The sequence below is a fragment of the Macrotis lagotis genome, chromosome 5 (genome assembly GCF_037893015.1).
Source record: "Macrotis lagotis isolate mMagLag1 chromosome 5, bilby.v1.9.chrom.fasta, whole genome shotgun sequence".
Classification (NCBI taxonomy): domain Eukaryota; kingdom Metazoa; phylum Chordata; class Mammalia; order Peramelemorphia; family Peramelidae; genus Macrotis; species Macrotis lagotis.
Genome location: NC_133662.1, coordinates 42,363,773 through 42,381,954, shown reverse-complemented (window position 1 = coordinate 42,381,954; position 18,182 = coordinate 42,363,773). Strand labels below are relative to the sequence as shown.

The window sequence follows — 18,182 nt, the reverse complement described above, 5'->3', positions numbered from 1 at the left end:
CCTTGCAGACGTTCATTTTTTTAGGGTTTCTCCCCCCACACACAACACACATTTCACTGTTTAGGCAAAGCCATCGTGTCTCCTTTCTCCTTCGTTCCCGCCTGGGTTGCGGCCGGTCAGAGCTCCACCGTTTGGAAACGCCTTTGCCTTAGGGAGCAAGTCGCTCCTTAGGGAGCCTGGAGGCTCTGCTGCCCTTTGCCGCAGCCCTTTGCCCGTTCCTCGCCCGATTCCGCTCGCTCTCGCTCCTTTCCGTCCGCGTCCCAGCCCGGCAGGAGGAAGCCCAGCTTCCCGGGTTCCTCCCCAGCAACGCCGGAGCCCCTGGTTGCTGGGGGGCGGGGCTTAGAGAAGGAGCAGCCTTCCTCTGAGCATGCGCGGGGGGCTGCGCATGCTCAGGACCGGGGCAGGCTCCCTGATGGCGAGGAGCTTCTCCCGCTCCGGCCGCCGCCGCCGCCGCTGGAGCCGCCGCTGAGCGCCTGGCTTGGCGTCCCGAGGTATTAACCAAGTTAGCGTGAGACGGGTTTTTAAAGTGAGCCCGCGGCCGATGGGCGGGCGGGAGCCGGAGCCGGAGCCGGAGCCGGAGCCGGAGCCCGGCCCTTCTGACGGGCTTCCCCGCGTCCCCCGGCCTCGGCGGCTCTCGAGGGCTGCAGGAAGGGACCGGCCTTAGAGGGGAGAGGCGAAAGCGGAGCGGGTGGCGGCCCGGAGGTGCCGCCCGGCCCGGAGGTGCCGCCCGGCCCGGAGGTGCCGCCCGGCCCGGAGGTGCCGCCCGGCCCGGAGGGAGGTGCCGCCCGGCGGCGGCCGCGAAGGGGGAAGGGGTCGCCGGGGCGCCTCCTCGGCCCCGGACCGGAGGCGGGCGTGCTGCCCCGCGGGGCCGGCGGATGACGTGACCGGAGCGCGCCCCGGACTGCGGCCGAGGCCGGAGCCCCCTCGGTGCGGCCCAGACACGCCGTGCGGCTTCTGCCCAGCTGCCGGCCCGTGATCCCTGCAGGCGTGTTGACACCTTCCTCCCCTACAAATCCGCATTCATAAGGATAATTAATGCCCGGTTGCGGGGCATCTCGTTCAAGGCAAAGTGTAGCGCTAGCGATCAAGCAACCTGTAGCTGACCTGTCTGCCTTTCCTAATTTACCAGTCGTGTAATGGGAATTCTTGAACCTTTTCACCCTCTGTGAATTTCATGTCTATTATGTAGAACTAGATACGAATACTTGTCACTGCCATTCTAGGAACCTTAATTATGCCATGTTCAGTTGTTTTGACATGATGATGTTTCTCCCTGTTGTTGAAGGCCGTGGCAACGGGGAACTGATGCCATGACAAGCACAGGAATTGGATTTGAGTGAGGGGCGCTGTTCACGTTCTCCTCCAGAGCCATCGGGTCCAGTGGCCAGCTAAACCTGGAGATGGCCCTGGATGGGAGGCAGTCAGGGTTAAGGGACTTGCCCAAGTGTCCAAGATTGGTTTCCAACTCCAGCGCTCCAGCCACTGTGACATACCTTTTTATATACAATGTGTCGCTTTGAAGGCTACAAATATTGTTACTCCACCCAGCTATGGAAAGAAATGTTCCCAAAGCAGAGTTCCGTCTATGATAGACTTTAGAGATTTAACCTTCAGTATCAAATATACCCTCCACTGGCCTTTTTGAATTGGGTTCCAACCCATCTTTCTAGCTATAATAATCTATATGGTTCGGCTAAACTGACCGTTCCTCCGAGGACTCTTACTTTTTTTTGGGGGGGGGGGAGGGACTCTTCTCAATTCTCCCTCTTAGGATACTATTTCCTTCAAAGCTCAGCTCAAACAGCACCCCCTATTTGAGAGCTTTCGTGATTCTCCTTTCTACCCCCTGCCCCACTCTACTGCCTTTTCTTCTCTCAAAAAAGAAACTACCTTGTATTTATTTCGTTTATTCTTATACTTGTCCATTTTTTTTCTCCCTTTAGAAAATGTCAGCTCCTTTACAGCAAGATCAGTTTCATTTTTGTATTTGTTTAGCATAATTTCTAATGTATTGGTGCTTTAAAAATGCTTGTTGATTGATTGCTATTTAATTTAGAATTACAAGTGTTCACTAGTTGAAAGCATGATATTAATACTATGGATGCAAAAATTAAAAGTCCCTTCTCAAGTACTTTACAAGCTTATATAGAGAATAAGATATAGACAAGGTAGAATGTAATAGGGGCCAAGAAAAAATAGAGGTGAAGTACTGTATTATATCATAAACGAGACATCCCTTTAAATTACAGCATCTGGGAAGGCTTAATGGAGGAGGTAGCATCTGAACTAAATTATCTGTAGGTCAATGCAAAGTGAAAAAAAGCAGAACAAAAAAGGAGAGGGTATAATTAGGAACATACACAATAAGAAAAAAAGTGACTGCGGATGTTTGAACAAAAAATTCCAGTAAAGACTTGGGAGTGACAGAAAGATTCCTATGATTTTTTTTTGTAATTGAAATTAAAATTTAGCTGGTTACATTGATAGAATTGTTATTTTTAATAAAGCAATTTTTTATTTTTGTTTTTCTGAGATTGTTGCCAAGTAGGGCCGTGGAGAAAGTATTTTCCAGACATGGAACTCTTTTGTGAGAATATAGGGGCAGGAGAATGTAATATGAGATTAGGGAACAATTTAGTAGTCTAGTTTGACTGGAAGATAAAATACTTTTGAATGAAAGTAAAACTAGATGAGAGCTAGAATGTGAGGGATCTAAAATCCTGGCTAATGTGTCTGTCCTAGACAGTGGAAGGTAGCTAGGTGATACAATGGATGAAGCAATATGGGTCAAGGTCAGGAAAACCTAAATTCAAATCCTACCTCAGATGCTTTCTACTTGTGTAAATTTGAGCAAACCAAATTTATATATCTCGCTTTCCCTTAGTTTCCTTAATTGTACAGTGGAAATAATAATACTACTTAAGCTCCTAGGGTTGTTGAGAAGATCAACTGAGGTAATATTTGTAAAGAGCTTAGCCCAGTGCTTGGCACATAACAGGCCTGTAGAAGTGCTAGCTGTTGCTATTAGTGAGAAATGAAGTGGAATGGGAACTACAGTGAAAATGGCTTGGAGAATGGAGACTGGAGTAAAAAAGGAAACATAGAGACTGGGAAGCTGTAATGATCCAAGATGAGACTGGTGGCCATATTTTTGTGTGAGCTAGAAAGTAATATCTAAATGTTTTTATATCTGAGTAACATCTTAAAAAAAATCAGAAAGCATAGGAGAGAGGCAGATTTTTTTTTTTGAAAGAAGTTGATAAATTCAGTTTAATTCATTTAAGGTTGATTTGCAAACATGAAATCCAGGTTGAAGGAGATAATGAGCAGGTTAAAGATGTTGAACTGGAGTCCAGAAGATAAAGACTTGCTATATAGTTTTAGCAATCATATCAGTGATAATAATTGAAGATGGTACTACTAAGATGGAAAAGATCTCTAGGACAGAGAAAGCAATAGGAAATGAATGAAGACTTAACAAAAGAGTCTAAAAGCAGTCGTATAGGAGGAGAACCAGAAGAGCAGTGTAGGGAAGTCAAAGGGAGGGAGACTCTATGAAGAGGGACTGATGTGACACCTATAAATGACTTGCCCAAGGTCACACAACTAAGTAATTATTAAGTGTCTGAGGATGGATTTAAACTCAGATCCTCCTGACTCTAGGACTCTATCCACTGTGATATCTAATTGCCCCAAAACCCAGAAGTTTCAGAGGGGTAAGGAGAATGAGGATTGGGGAAAACTATAACTTTAAAAGTTGAAAATGTAGGGTAACCCTTGAAAGATTAATTTGGGTCAAGTGGTGGCATCAGAAATCAGAAACCCCACTGGGAAGTGAATGGATAATGAGGAAATTAAGTATAGAGGTAGAAATTCTTTATTGTAGTGTTTGATAGTTTTATTGGAAGATTAGTGTGGCCATTTAAGATTGAGAGTTGGTGAAAGTGAATGTATTCACAATAAGCCCTGGAGTTTTAAAACCATCAGAAACCTTGCCTAGTACAGATGAACTTTTTTTTCCCTCTAGGGGAGACAGTAAATTGCTTGAAGACAGGTTGAATAACAAAGGACTAGACAAGGTGCCTGAGGGGGAGAGAGTGAAAAGGGAAGCAGCCAGGAGACCTGACTGAGCTGAGTGTAAGAGGGAAAAGGAGAAACAACCATAAGGACTGGCTTAGACTCTGCCTCATGGCAGAGAGCCCATGGTTCTCCAGTGGGTCTCGGCTGGGAGCACATGGCACTAGCTTAGACAGAGAAAGAGAGAAATTTCTATTGTTGCAGGGTCAAAGTAGGGAAAAGAGAGGGCTTCTCTTCCCGGTCCCTGACTTTTCTGTAGTGAGTTGGACAAGGGTTGTGCTTGGGGAGTAGTCTAGCACCCTGGCTCCAGGTATTTTCCAGTAGGCAAGCTATGTGCTTATCTTTCTTGTCCCAAAGTGAGTGTGACCTCTTAAGTCCAACATGTCATTTCCTGTGGAAGGTGATTGTCATGCCTTTATGAGCTTGACCCATCAATGACCAAGCTCAATTGAATTTCAAAAGTACCCCCCGCAGTACAGACAGAATTTTAACAATGCAAAAAATTACAAAATGTGTTTCCAGTTAAAATATTTCCTATGCCCATGATTCCATGCATCAACAGGAAAGTGTGTATAAGCGCAATAACTTGAAGAGATGATGAGGTCAATTAAAAGTTTTTAAAGATTAGGATATCTCCAGACTTGTTTGTAAGAAGACAATATAAAATGAAAGATAGTGAATTAATAGCTAAGCTCCCAGAATAAAATGGAATAGGATTAAAAAAAAGTCTAAATTGAGGAGAATGATGGCAAAGAGAGGGATGGAAAATAATGTGGAGAGATTTTTGTGGTGTAGGGAAGGGGGGTGAGTCAGATTTCCTTTGTAAAGTAGAAGAGATGAGGCCATCTGCTAAGAGAAAGAGGCAAAATGGTCATGTTGGGACTTGAGAAGTTTTGGAGCAGTCATTTTGATTGAATGACAGTGAATACCATCAAGGAAGAAAGAAAACAGCAATGAGGATCTGGTTAAGATATTTTATTGTACCCACAGGACAAGATCACGTGACTTCTTCCTTTCATTAGTACAACAGTAGAGCACATTCAAAAGTGAAAGGCAAGAGTTTCCTTCTTATCAGAGAAGACTTGAGACTTAACAAAGACAGGTACTGTTTGAGAGTAGATTCCTGTTTATATACTTTTTGAACCAGATGGCTTTTTAAATGCATTCCAACTTTGAGATTTTGTAAATCAGTGGGGCAAATGGAAAGATGGAAGACAGTGATCATAGAGAATTTTATAGCTCAAGATATGGTGGAATAGTTTGGGATATTATCTGAGGTGGAGAGAAGATTAGAAGCCATGTGATTTGAAGAGATTAATGAACTGGGAACCCAAGGAGTTCAGAGAATAATCAGGGCTGAAGTGAGGTGAAAAAGAAGACTGAACCTAAGTACTGAAATACTTAAGAAAGGAGGGAGGCAGCTAGGTGTCTCAGGAGCAGCTTGGTTGCACAGTGGATAGAGCACCAACCCTGAAGTCGAGAGGATCTGAGTTCAAATCCCACTTCAGACACTTAATAAATACTTAGCTGTGTGACCTTGGGTAAGTTACTCTTAACCCCATTGCCTTAAATAAATAAAATTTCTTTTAAAAAAGGAGGAAGATCTTTCCCTCCTTTTTACAATTTCTTTGGGATACAAATGCAGTAATGGTCATAAAAATGGGGAAAGGAACTATATAAAATATTTATAGCAGCTCTTTTCATGGTAGCAGAATATTGAAAATTGAGGGGATGCCCACCAATTGAACAATGGCTGACCAAGATGTAATGGAATGCTATTGTGCAATAAGAAATGATGAACAGGTAGATTTAAAAAAAACCCCAAACAAACCTGGAAAGACTTGTATGAACTGATTGAAAGTGAAATTAGCAGAAACAGAGAAACAGTGTACTCAGCGTGTTTGATGATCAACTATGAATGATTTAGCTCTTAGCATCACAGTGATACAAGGCAAGTATAAAAAACTCATGAAGAAAAATGCTATCCATGTCCAGATAAAGAACTGATGGAACCTGAATGCAGGATAAAGCATATATTTTCAATTTATTTTTTCCCCTCTTGATCTGTTTCTTCTTTCATAACTGAGACTAATATGAAATATGATTTACATAATAGCACATGGAAAAACTATATCAAGCTACCAGTTCCAGGAGAGGGGAGGGAAGAGAGGGAGGAAAAGTTGAAATTAAAAATCTTATAAAAATGAATGCTAAAAATGTTCTTCATATGTAATTGGGGAAAAAAACAAAATACTATTAAAGGTTAAACAGAAAAAAAAGACAAAAACCAAAAATAGAAAGGAGAAAGAACAACCAGGAAGAACAAGGATCTGGGCCATGTAACTGGATAGAATTAGTCTGAAATGAAGAGAAACTGCATAGTGGTAAACAGCAGAGGGAAGATCTGAAAGGTGGGCAATGAGGAAAGGGGCATATTTTTTTTCCCCTCTTCTTGGCCTTAACTTAGTGTTCTTAGGGAATGAAAGAGTAATAGCATTGTAGAAGATGGTCTGGGAAAAATTGCGTGAGACAAAGACCTTGGTTAAAGAAGAATCTGTTATGGATGGAATGGGGTTGGAGAGGAAGAAGCCCCATGGAAGAGAGAGAGCAGGGGACTTGAGGGACTGGGCATGAGATGAGCCAGGGTGCAAGGAATAGTTATAGGATCACAGACTACTCCTACCTCTTCATTTCATAGATAACGAAACTGAGACAAAGAGGTGGTTTATTGAAGTGTTACAGATATTAAGTAGAAAAGCTCAGATTCAACCAGGTTTTTAACACCAAATTCAATATTTTGAATGTTTTTAAGTTTTTGCAAGGCAAACGGGGTTAAGTGGCTTGCCCAAGGCCACACAGCTAGGTAATTATTAAGGGTCTGAGACTGGATTTGAACCCAGATACTCCTGACTCCAGGGCCGGTGCTTTATCCACTGCACCGCCTAGCCATCCCGAATGTTTTTTTTTTTTAAGAAGCTGTCAGAAATTGAAATGTTTTTTAATAAATGTATTCAGTTTATATAAAATGTCTTATGTGCAAAACACTATACTAAGCTCTGGGGCTGCAAAGACAAAATAATTGTCTTTACCCTCAGAGAGCTTGGGGATAGGGGATGGTGGGGGGAACTAGAGAATAGAACCAAAGGTAAGTAGCACTGAAGATGTTGGTACTAGAGTAGAAGAAAGATAAGTTCATGATAAAAATTGGTAGTGCCAACCATTGGGAGTATTCAAAAGGCATCCTGTTGGAGATAGAACCCGAGTTGGACCTCAAAACTAGGAATCTAAGAAGAAAAATAAGAAAGTAAATTCCATGCATGAAAAATAAATAGCCTTTGTGAGTGCAAGGGCATAGAAAATAGCATATCAAATTCTGGGCTCTATAAATAGGCTAGTTTATCTGAAACATAAAATGATATAATTTAAATTATCTAGAAGCATAGATTAGAGTTAGATTGTGGAAATCTTAAATGCCAGGTTGGGGAGTTTGTATTTTTTTCCTCATTGCAGTAGGGAGCCAATGAAGATATTTGAGAAGTCCTCAGATTTTTGCTTTAGAAAGATTATTTTGGCATCATTGCAGCTATTACAATAATTCATACCAGGTGTCAGTCAGTTAGCATTTATTAAGTACCTACTCTCTGCCAGGCATTGTGCTAAATCCTAGGAATACAAAGAAAAGTTAAAAACTTCCCTGTTCTTAAGAACTTTAGTCTAATGGATGAGACAACATGCAAACAATTATGTACAAATGAGATACAGGATAAATTGATGGTAGTCTCAGAGGAAAGGAAACATTAAGCACTGGGAAAGACTCCTTACTGGTGAGACTGAGACTTGAAGGAAACCCAGGAAGCCAAGAGATAGAAATGAGGAGGAAGCATTCTGGACACTGGCAATAGTCAGCAGGAATGCAATTAGAAGATGGATTATCTTGTTTGAGGAACGTCAAGGAGGCCAGTGTACCTGGATCATAGTGTGTAGTATAAGAAGACTGAAAAGGTAGAAATGGGCCAGGTTAAGAAGGATAGAGGATTTTATATTTGATCCTGGAGGTAATAGGGGAACTATTAGGGTTTATTGACTAAAAAGAATTAATATAGCCATACCTACATTTTAGGAAGATCAGTTTGACAGCTAAGTGAAGGTTGAACTGGAGTGAGAAGAGACTTGAGGCAAAGAGACCAAACCAGCAGGTTATTGTAGTAGTTCAGTCACCAAGATGGTGGCAGTATCAGAGGAGAGAGGGAGAAGATTTTTGAGATGTGTTAGAAGGGGGCAGTTAGGTGGTGCACCAGCCCTGAAGTAAGGAGGACTTGAGTTCAAATTTGGCCTGAGACACTAGAAATTGCCTAGCTGTGTGACCTTGGGCAAGTCACTTAACCCCATTGCCTGGGGGGGGACTTTAAAAAAAAAGAGTTGTATTGTGAAGGTAGAAATGACAGGAATTGACAAGTGATTGACAATGTGGGGTCAGAGGGAGGAATATAGGATGATAACTAGATATGAGCCTGGATGACTGAGAGGATGGTGGTACTTCCCCATTGGGAAGTCTGGGGAAAAGGGAGGTTTGAGGAGAAAGATAATGAGTTCAGTTTTCAACATGTTGAGTTTTAAAATGATAAGACATCCATTTGTCTAATAGGCAGTTGGATGACTGGAGGTTAGTATTAGGTAAGTAGAACTGAGAATCATCTGCATAGAGATTGAAATCATAGGAACTGATGGGATTTACAAAGTAAAATATAGTATAGAGTTAAAGAAGACATGATCTAGATTAATTCAGAATGGAGAAAGGGGACATATATGGTAGGTTATGAGTTAGAATTGAAATTATTTGGTAACAATTTAATGTGTTAAAAGTTTTGTTTTGTATGTAAGTGCTTGACTTCTGTTAGAAGTCTCTTAGATCTTAGTTTCTGACCCAGTTGTTTTGACTTTTTTTTTTCCTGTGTCTCAGACTTGGAGCAGTTGTATTTTCAGGCATTTATTAAGCACCAACTATTTGCAAGGCACTGTACTAGGTGCTGGGGAGACAAAGACAAACAATGAAACAGTCCCTGTCCTCAAGGAGCCTGTATTCTACTGGGGGATACAACGTATACCACCGTAAGTAAATGCAAAGTATATACAAAATAATCCAAAGTAATTTCAAGAGGAATAGAGTTTCTAACTCAGGACCAGGAGTCAGGAAAAATTTTATAGAAAGTGATCCTTGATCTGTACTTTGAAAAAAACTTTCAATTATAGGAGGTTGCATATATGATGCTAGTCCTTTGTAATAAGGGTAATTATTTTTTAACCTGGGTCCATGGAAATTGGATCCCCACAAAGCTTTCTGAGATGTGTTAATTCCTTCCTAGCTCTCCAGACTTTCTCCCTTACCACACTCATCCCCACATAGATCTGGAGCTGGAGAATCTTCCTTCTCCCAGTATCCTTTCTGCTACATTTTTTTTCCCTCTTGGGACTGGGAATTCCAGAGACAGCTTTCTTTCCTTCCCTCCCCCCCCCCCCCCCTTAACACCTAGCCTGTCTTTATCCCACTGCCTCAAGTTAACCAAGGTCCAGATTTTTGATAAGATCGAGCAGCCAAGGTACAGGGGAGAGGGGGGTTTTAACCCTCCTTTCTTATCCCTCTCAACCTCTTCAACTTTTATTGTCATTTTTTTATATTGTGGATGCCTTACTTTTTGGATAAATATTTTTGAAGCTGGCATTTCTATTTCTTTTGTTTTGTAAAATGTTTTCAGATTTTATTTTTTCTTGGGTAGAAAAGAAAACCTGGATTATGATCTTGTATCTTTTGGTTGGTTTGGGTTTTAGGTTTGGTGATATTTGTTTATTTGTTTTTGATGTAATAAATTTTTAAAATGGAAAAAAAATTATAGGAGGTTGCAATAACAAGAATGGGGATCCCCAATTCAATGAGAAAACTTCCAACATGTTTTAGAGGTTGTAAATCTGAAGGATTATTATAAATGTATGGAATGTATTAAATTTAAAATCAAGTTATTCTCTAGCATAATTTTTGTGTTTGAAGAATATCTAACAATGAATTTTTAAATATCTGTGATAGTTTAAAAATTTTTATTTTGATTTCTCTTTACTGAAATATGACTATGTAATGGCTAGAGCCTTGGAGTAGAGAAATGTGTTCAGGTCCCTCCTCTGCTATTTCTAGACTGATGTACTCTGAGCAAGTCATTTAACCTTTTAGCACTCTTAATACTTCAAGTTTCAGAGAAGGTAACTACTTGCCTTAGTAGAGGGAATTTCCTGCTTGGATGGTTCATGAGAGGGAAGCAGGATGTGTCTTTTAAAATTTTAAGTTTCTTTGGAAAAATGGTATTTCCAAGCCTTGAAAAATATTAATAATTCTATGCCCAGAAGTTTGGTTGTAGTACATGAGCTAGGGAGAGTTGTAGAGATAAGAATAAAATTAAAGTTCATAGAAATAAAGCAAGTAAAGAGAACAGTACAGCTATGCCCTATTTTAAGAAAAAATAATTTGAAAACTTGCACTGAATAAATTAGACAGCAGTAATTATCATACTCCTCTGCTGCATATAAAATAACTGTGCCTACAGCTCTTCAGGAATCTGTTTCCATAAAATCAAACCTTAGTAAAGTTCTTCCATTGCCACACTGCTCCGTGGATTCATACTGGCTTTTCCCATAGAGTGAAAGTTCTGATGAACATTGATGGCATCATGGATGCTGAGCTAGAAAGGACTTTAGAAGTCTTCTAGTCTCATCCTCTTATATTACACATGAAGATAATGAGTTATAAAGAGTTAATGATTTACCAAGCTGGAAAAGGTAAAAGGATACACTAGAAAAACTGTCTTTTGTTTGAGGACCATCCTAATTGAATTCTAAGAATCTCCATGAACACTTAGACCCTAGGGTGAAGAATTTTTCAGAACTATTCCCCTTACCCCTACACTTCTGTTAAGTTGTAGAATGGTTATGATATGTTTGAGTGGAAGGAATATTCATATCAATGAAATTCTAGATCTTCATTATGATAAATTGAACTCCTTGAGGCATCCAACCTGTTTTTGTTCCCAGAACTTCAGGCACTTCACATATTCATAAATTTTACTGAGAATTTGCAATAGGCACTGTGGAGAATATTTCTTAAATACTTGGGAAGTATTGGTGATTTTGATTTCATATTTATTTCTTCTACTTACACAAATCATACATACCTTTCCTATAACTCAATAGAGTTGGTCTTTGAGGGGTTTTGTGGCTGAAAAATTTATTACCAATGTGGCTCTTCTGGTGATCAATTTCTCCAATTAGACTGTTTCAGAATGACCAGCATATCTATCATTTTTATCTATCACTTGACCATTTTTGAAGCTTTTAAAGCTTGGGATAAGGCATGCCAGGAAAGACTAGTACTTCTGGTGTGATGGCTTCCTGAGACCCTTTCAGGACCGCTCATCCACCTTTGGTGACCACCTGACACTCAACTCTTCAGCTGTGGTCCCAAGCCAGTAGTCCAAGCCTGACTTTTGTCTTGCCACTGGATGTCAATGACTCAGGGAGCTGATGATTTTGTGAAATTTAAATCCAGTTCATGCATGAGTCAAGAAATCATTGTTATATCATTAGTACTCTTCAGAAATGAAGGACAAACAACAAGAACAAAGCATGTCAGAGCTTGATCTTTAGGAATTTAGGATTATTTTCACCCCCAAATCAAACATTAGAGAAGTGGCTAGGCTGTTGACTTATCTATTAAATTGTGTATTGATTGTTTTATTTCTGTTATTGTTAGGTTTTATATTGTTATACAATCCCCTTTCCGTTTGTATCTCTATAGAATATATATTTTCAAAACCTGTTTATTCACCATTTCTTGTTCATGATCAACATTTGATTCTGCTAAACGAGCATTTTTAAATACTGTTTGAATAAGGATGACATGCACGTTAGAGATTTTTATTTTTTATTTTCCTTTTGCCTACAGATATAACATTAGCTCCCTTATTGTCAAGAAAATTCTCATTGTGTTTGTGTGTTTGTGTGTGTGTGTGTGTGTGTGTAGCAGTCTTTGTGGGGAAAAAAGCATCCATTTCCTTCCTTCCCATTCACTTTTCTCCATTTGCAATCAACTGATTTCATCATTTAATTGCTCTAACAATACTAAATGACTCCTCAATTTCTAAATCAAATAACCTTTCTTCATACCATAACCTTAACATTTATGCATACTTTTCTACTCATTATCACCCCCTTGTACAATATATTCTTGCTTTCCTGAGTTTTTCTGAGACCACCTTCCCCTAGTTTTCCTCTTGTCTAACTGCTTCTCAGCCATCTTTGTTGGTTCATCATCTTTGTTCTATCCATAGGAAAATAGCTTGGGTCCTCTTCACTAACAGAGAACATATAAAGAGAGATCTTGTTACCTAAATCCACTCATCATCTCCTTGCAGATGACTGTCAGATCTACTAATTCAGCCCTCTCTTCTCTGGGATTCAGTTCTGCTGCTTGTTGGATATTTCTATTTGGATATTCAAAAGTTTTTGTACTAGACATATACAAAATGGATCCTATTTTCTTTCCTCCATTCCCACCCCATTCTGAATTTACATTTTCTTTTAAAGAACCACCATCCTTCCAGTTATCCTGGTTTGCAATCCTAAAGTAATCTTTTACTCTTTCTCCTTCAGTTCCTATAATCCGTTCAGTGCCAAGTCTCTTTGAGTCCACCCTTGCAGCATCTCTTTATCCATCCCTCCTCTTCATATAAGCACTACTAACTTTAGTTCTGGCCTTCATGCCTCTCTCTTTGACTGTAACACTCTCCAGATAGGTGTCTTTGTGAGGTGCCAAAGTGAGAGCCCTAAAGCACTTTCCTTAGAACCCTATTGCTTTTAGGATGAAATAGAAATTCTTTTGGTATTTAAAAACCTCTCACAATCTTTCCAGGATGCTTTTGTTTCTCCACATTGTGCATTTTATATTCTAGACAAACTAGACTACTTGTTATTCCCCGAACTTGGTATTCTGTCTCCCTGTTTTTGCAGATTGTACATGTGAACTTCTCACTCATGACTGTAATGATTTTCCCTCGCCTCTCAGAAGGCTCAGCTGATGCTTTTTATAAGAGATCCTTTACTCATCCCACCCTAACCCATTTACTTGATACTTTATTTTATATATTAATCTCTTGTATGAGTTGTAGTTCCTAGAGGTTATGGATGGAGTATTTTTTTTAGCATTATCTGTTACTTCAGTTCCTTGAACAGAATTGACACTTAATAAATACTCATTCAGTTGCATTCATTAAGCATTATGAATTCTATTCTTTTCTCTGTTATATGTCATTTGCTATTAAAGTTTCTTCACTTGTCATTTAGAGTATTACATATTATATACAGATATGGGTAGTATATATGTATTCATGTATTCAAAAAAATCTAATTTAGTGGGATTTCACATATGCCTTTTTAAAATCAGATTTTATTTTTTAATATTTTTCTCCCTCCTATCTCTTCCCCCAATGAAAAAAAAAAAGAAAACTCTTACGAAAATATGCATAGTCAAACAAAACAAATTCCTGTGTTGGCCATATCTAAAAACATGTGTCTCATTCTACATATTTAGTCCATTACCTCTTTATGAGAAGCTTTATAGCATGCTTCATCCTTGGTGCTCTAGAATTCTGGAATTATTGCATTGATCAAAGTTCCTAGGGGTTTCATAATTGTCTATTTCATTTTTTTTTTACAATTTTGTTCCTAAGGGTTTCATAATTGTCTATATAATTTTTTTGCAATTTTTAAATAGTATAAATCATACTCTTCATTTTGCTCATTTCACTGTGTTATCAGTTCATACAAGCCTGAGATTGTCTGAAGCTATCTCCTATGTCCTTAATTAATTCTTGTGGCATAATAGTATAGAAGTAGTACATAATGCCAGGATGCTATATAAAATCTTCTGTCCCCTCTGAATATTTTATATATTCTTTCCTCTCTACTTTTGATAAAAATTATTCTTTTTATGTATTCATGAATACTATTTTGAGCATATATGAAGCTTTGGGTGTCTATGGAAACATTTTAAAAGTTATTAATTTTTAAAATTATATGATATGGTAAAAATCATAGTTTGCTTGATGACTGCATTACTTTAGAAATGGACTTTGTTATATTGAATGCATTCATTGCCTCACATAAGTCCACAACCCTAAGATGAAACATAGTTTATTAAATTGAATTAGCAAAGTGCGGGGGAAAGTACTTTGAATTTATTATGGAATAAGGGAGTTGTCATCTGTTTTGTAACTCCATTCCTGGAATTCTGGAATCATTCATTTAATGTAGTGCTGGGTTTTATTGAGTGGTTTGGTAATTTGGCAAAGTTTTTTTCAGTGATATTACTTGAATATTTGAATAGGGGAGAGGGAATTAAAGAGTCACTTCAACTTTGTAGAAAGACAAAGGAAACTTGAGAATTTAGATTTCTTCTTTTTCTTGCCAGTTATGCAAGTAGTATAAAACCAGATTATACAGAGTGATCATTACTTTTTTGGCCTGGACTGGAGAAAGCACTTGTAGTGAATTATTCCTTGTAGAAAATTCATTTCATTGAAACTAAATTAGCAAGGAAGTATTATTAACAGTTTGTCACCAGCAGATGAATATAATTTTATTTTACAAAACCTTTCTTGGTAGTAATATGCATTTTAATGGAATCTCAGCAGCATTGATTTTTATAATTTTCAAAATTTTTTATTTTTTCCTATTTTTGTTGCCAGTATTTCAAAATTTGGAATAGTTATTGGATTTCATAGAAAAACTGAGTAAGATATTCATGGTGGTGTGATAAAGCCAAATAATATTTTTGTGTCAGTAAATCTTAAAAAATTTGAAATTATTTTCATTTGTGGACTTTTTAGTATCTCTAATATCATGATAAACTTTTTTTTTAATTACAGATTTGAGAAAAAAAATATAAATATCTGAAATTAGTGCTGATAGGAAAATTTATCTTCAACTCAGAATGTTGGAAGAGGATGTGGAAGTGGCCATCAAGGTGGTGGTTGTTGGGAATGGAGCTGTTGGGAAATCAAGTATGATTCAACGATATTGCAAAGGCATTTTTACAAAAGACTACAAGAAAACAATTGGAGTTGATTTTTTGGAGAGACAAATCCAGTATGTACTTGATTTTTTTTTTGTATTGGTTTTGGAATGTGATCTAAGTTTGGGAGATATATTGGGATATTCTTGTGAAGAAGCATTATGATGTACAAGCATTGAACTTGAAGTTGGAACATGTCTGAGTTGGATCCTCTGACCTTTAATAGCTATGTGGTCATGAGCAAATAACAACCCCTTTGGGCTTGAGTTTCTTCATCTGTAAAATGGAAATAATGTCTGTGATACCTACCTTATGAGGTAGTTATAAGAATAAAAAGATAATTTATGTTGGGGGTTTTATAACTCTGAAGTGCTGTGTACATAGGTCAACTATTTACTATAACACTAATTTCACAAACTTGTTCAGGGACTGGTTTTCTATGGCAGTGGTCTGAGTAATGAATGGCAGATTAGGAAATTGTTGATACTATAGTATTTATCTGTATGTGCCTCTTTCTTTTCTGTTTCTGTTACTTTATTTTTTTTTCTTTTTTGCTATCTTTCACTTTCCTTCCTTCCTTTTTTTTTTTCCTTTTCTCCTACCAGCAGTACACTCACTGGTGATACTTAACTTACTCTAGTTAATTTTTGGCTCTCAGAAAATTGAATTTATAACTTGCATTAAAAAGTTTTATCTGCATCAACACAGGATGTCCTTTTGTTGATCTTAAGTATTTAGTAGCAGAAAACAGATTTGGAAAAGATAAAAGATGTGTTGGTAAGAGAATAGTTAATTTAATTGAGTCTTGGGGGGATAGGCTTGCTCACAATTAAGAATTGAATTTAAAGAAAAAATAGTACCTTTTTTTTGATCCTATCCAGTTTTGTTTAGGGCTGCAAAAGAAAGGAGGGGAGATTCCAAGTGAATAAAGGAAACTGTTTCCCTTCATGAGTATCCCCATGGACTTAAAGCAACCAACTGGTTATAGCTAATCATATAGAAATCCTATCAGCAAACAGTTAAATACCTGCTATGTATAAGGAACCAGAGTAGACAGTAGGTATATATATAGTGACAAATATAATAAATAAATATAGTGACAAAATATGTATTATAATACTTGGTGTTCAAAGAAGGTTGTGGTAAGTATACAGGAGAGATCTAAACAAAGTTCTATGAGAAATTCAAGAAGGGAAAGGTCACTTCTTGCTGAGGAGTTTGAAGAAAACTCCATATAGGACGACAGCACTTAAATTGTGCCTTAAAGTAAGAGAAAAATATGAGTACAGATGTGGAAGGCCTGGGTCTCTCCTGTACAAATATAGATGTGAAAGAATGCAATGTGAGATTGGGGAATAACTAGTAGTAAAGTTTACTGGTAAGGTAGAGTATGCAGATGAGGGGCAGAGTAAAATATGATAGAAAGCTAAATCAGAGTCAGAGAGTAAGATCCTTTTATAATCCAGACCAGGGAGTTTGTACTTTATCCTATAGATAATGAAGCAAGAGAGTGACAAGGTAAATGTGTGGTAGATGTTTTGGAGAGTTGTTTTTAGGAGGTGGGTACAGAGAAATAATTAAGAGACTGTTACAGTAGTTTAGGCAAACAAATGAGAACTTCAATTAAGGTAGCGACAATGTGAGGTAGAAAAGAGGAATGCTTTGAAAGAGGTTGTGCTGGCACAGATGGTAAGATGTGACAACTCAGGTAGTTTTTTTTTTTTTTTTGCAAGGCAGTGGGGTTAAAGTGACTTGCCCAAAATCACACAGGTAATTATTAAGTGTCTGAGGCTGAGTTTTAACTCAGGTCCTCCCAACTCCAGGGCCAGTACTCTATTCACTGCTCCACTTAGCTGCCCCCAGATGTGATAATTAACTTCATGTAGGAAGTAAGGGAAGAATTAAAGAGAACTCTGAGAAAAAGGAAAAACTCTTTACTATGGTTCTCTAGGAGGGAAGGAGGAGATCAGATGAGGGGGAAACTTAAATGAAGTAAAAATTAATATTTTTTTAAAAAATTCTAGAATTTCATGTTTGGTTAATGGGTATGGTAGCAATACCATGAACCCTTATAAATAACTTAGGAGGAGAAGAGCAAACTTTGGGAGGGATGGGAATGTGGAAGAAGAAATTCTAGGCAAGAGGAAGAGCAAAAATAAAGGGAAAGATTCTTATGAGAGAATTAGTGCCAAGACCTATCTAAAAGGTAGTTCACCTATTTAAAATTTTTTATTATATTTCTCCTTTTACTCATTCCTTTTCATTAAATGAAAGATTAATTGGAAGCAAAAGATAAATATTTGTTAATACACAGTCAATATTAAAAGTGCTCAGAAACTTGAAATAGAACTTTGATAAATATTATTTAGATATCAGAAAAAAATATTTTTAAGAACTTCAGTTTTTAAAAAATCAAAAATTGCAATGTCATTGAATTTTTCCCCTTAAAATTTAAATGAACATGTCTTTTATTTCAGAGTTAATGATGAAGATGTCAGGCTAATGTTATGGGATACAGCAGGTCAAGAAGAGTTTGATGCAATAACAAAGGCTTACTACCGAGGTAAATTTGTCTTGGGGTTTTTTGCCTAATATTTTCTCATTTGTAATAGTTAGGATTTCAAAATATTTTAGAAATCCAAGTTTCCAGTTTTCTTTACAATTAAGTAGGTGACCAATAGTACCTCACTTTATAGTAAAAAATCATATGAACTTTGTGCAGTTTTTATCTACATTTTGTAAATCATAGAAAATCTGTGAATTTTTATTCAAGAAATCAGGAAAAGATTTGTTTGTCTTGTCCTAAAATAGTGGTTTTTACTTAATAAAATAATAGCTAATTATAAGGATACCATCTACTTTTCTCCTCTACTTTGAAAAATATGGAATCCCTTTTAAGACCTAGTCTAGTTCTTATCAAAGTAAATCTTCTGAAGACAAGAAGTTTCTGTCTTAGCCTTACTAATAAGTATTTATTGAGTGTCCACTGTTTATT

General features: G+C 37.8%; 1 protein-coding gene across 3 annotated transcripts in view; it reads left to right on the top strand.

Annotated features, from left to right (window-relative positions):
* The first annotated feature begins 390 nt into the window (after positions 1 to 390).
* RAB23 (RAB23, member RAS oncogene family) overlaps positions 391 to 18,182 on the top strand; it is a 39,041-nt gene continuing 21,249 nt past the window's right edge. The window contains exons 1-5 of one of the 3 annotated variants that reach the window (XM_074237281.1): positions 398 to 491; positions 5,068 to 5,179; positions 9,038 to 9,186; positions 15,042 to 15,261; positions 17,665 to 17,750. In XM_074237281.1, the coding sequence (XP_074093382.1) occupies positions 15,107 to 15,261; positions 17,665 to 17,750 (241 nt within the window). In that variant the 5' untranslated portion in view covers positions 398 to 491; positions 5,068 to 5,179; positions 9,038 to 9,186; positions 15,042 to 15,106. Of the gene's footprint in view, positions 492 to 1,998; positions 5,180 to 9,037; positions 9,187 to 15,041; positions 15,262 to 17,664; positions 17,751 to 18,182 lie in introns of those variants that run through there. The other 2 variants (XM_074237279.1, XM_074237280.1) reach the window with 2 other exon arrangements.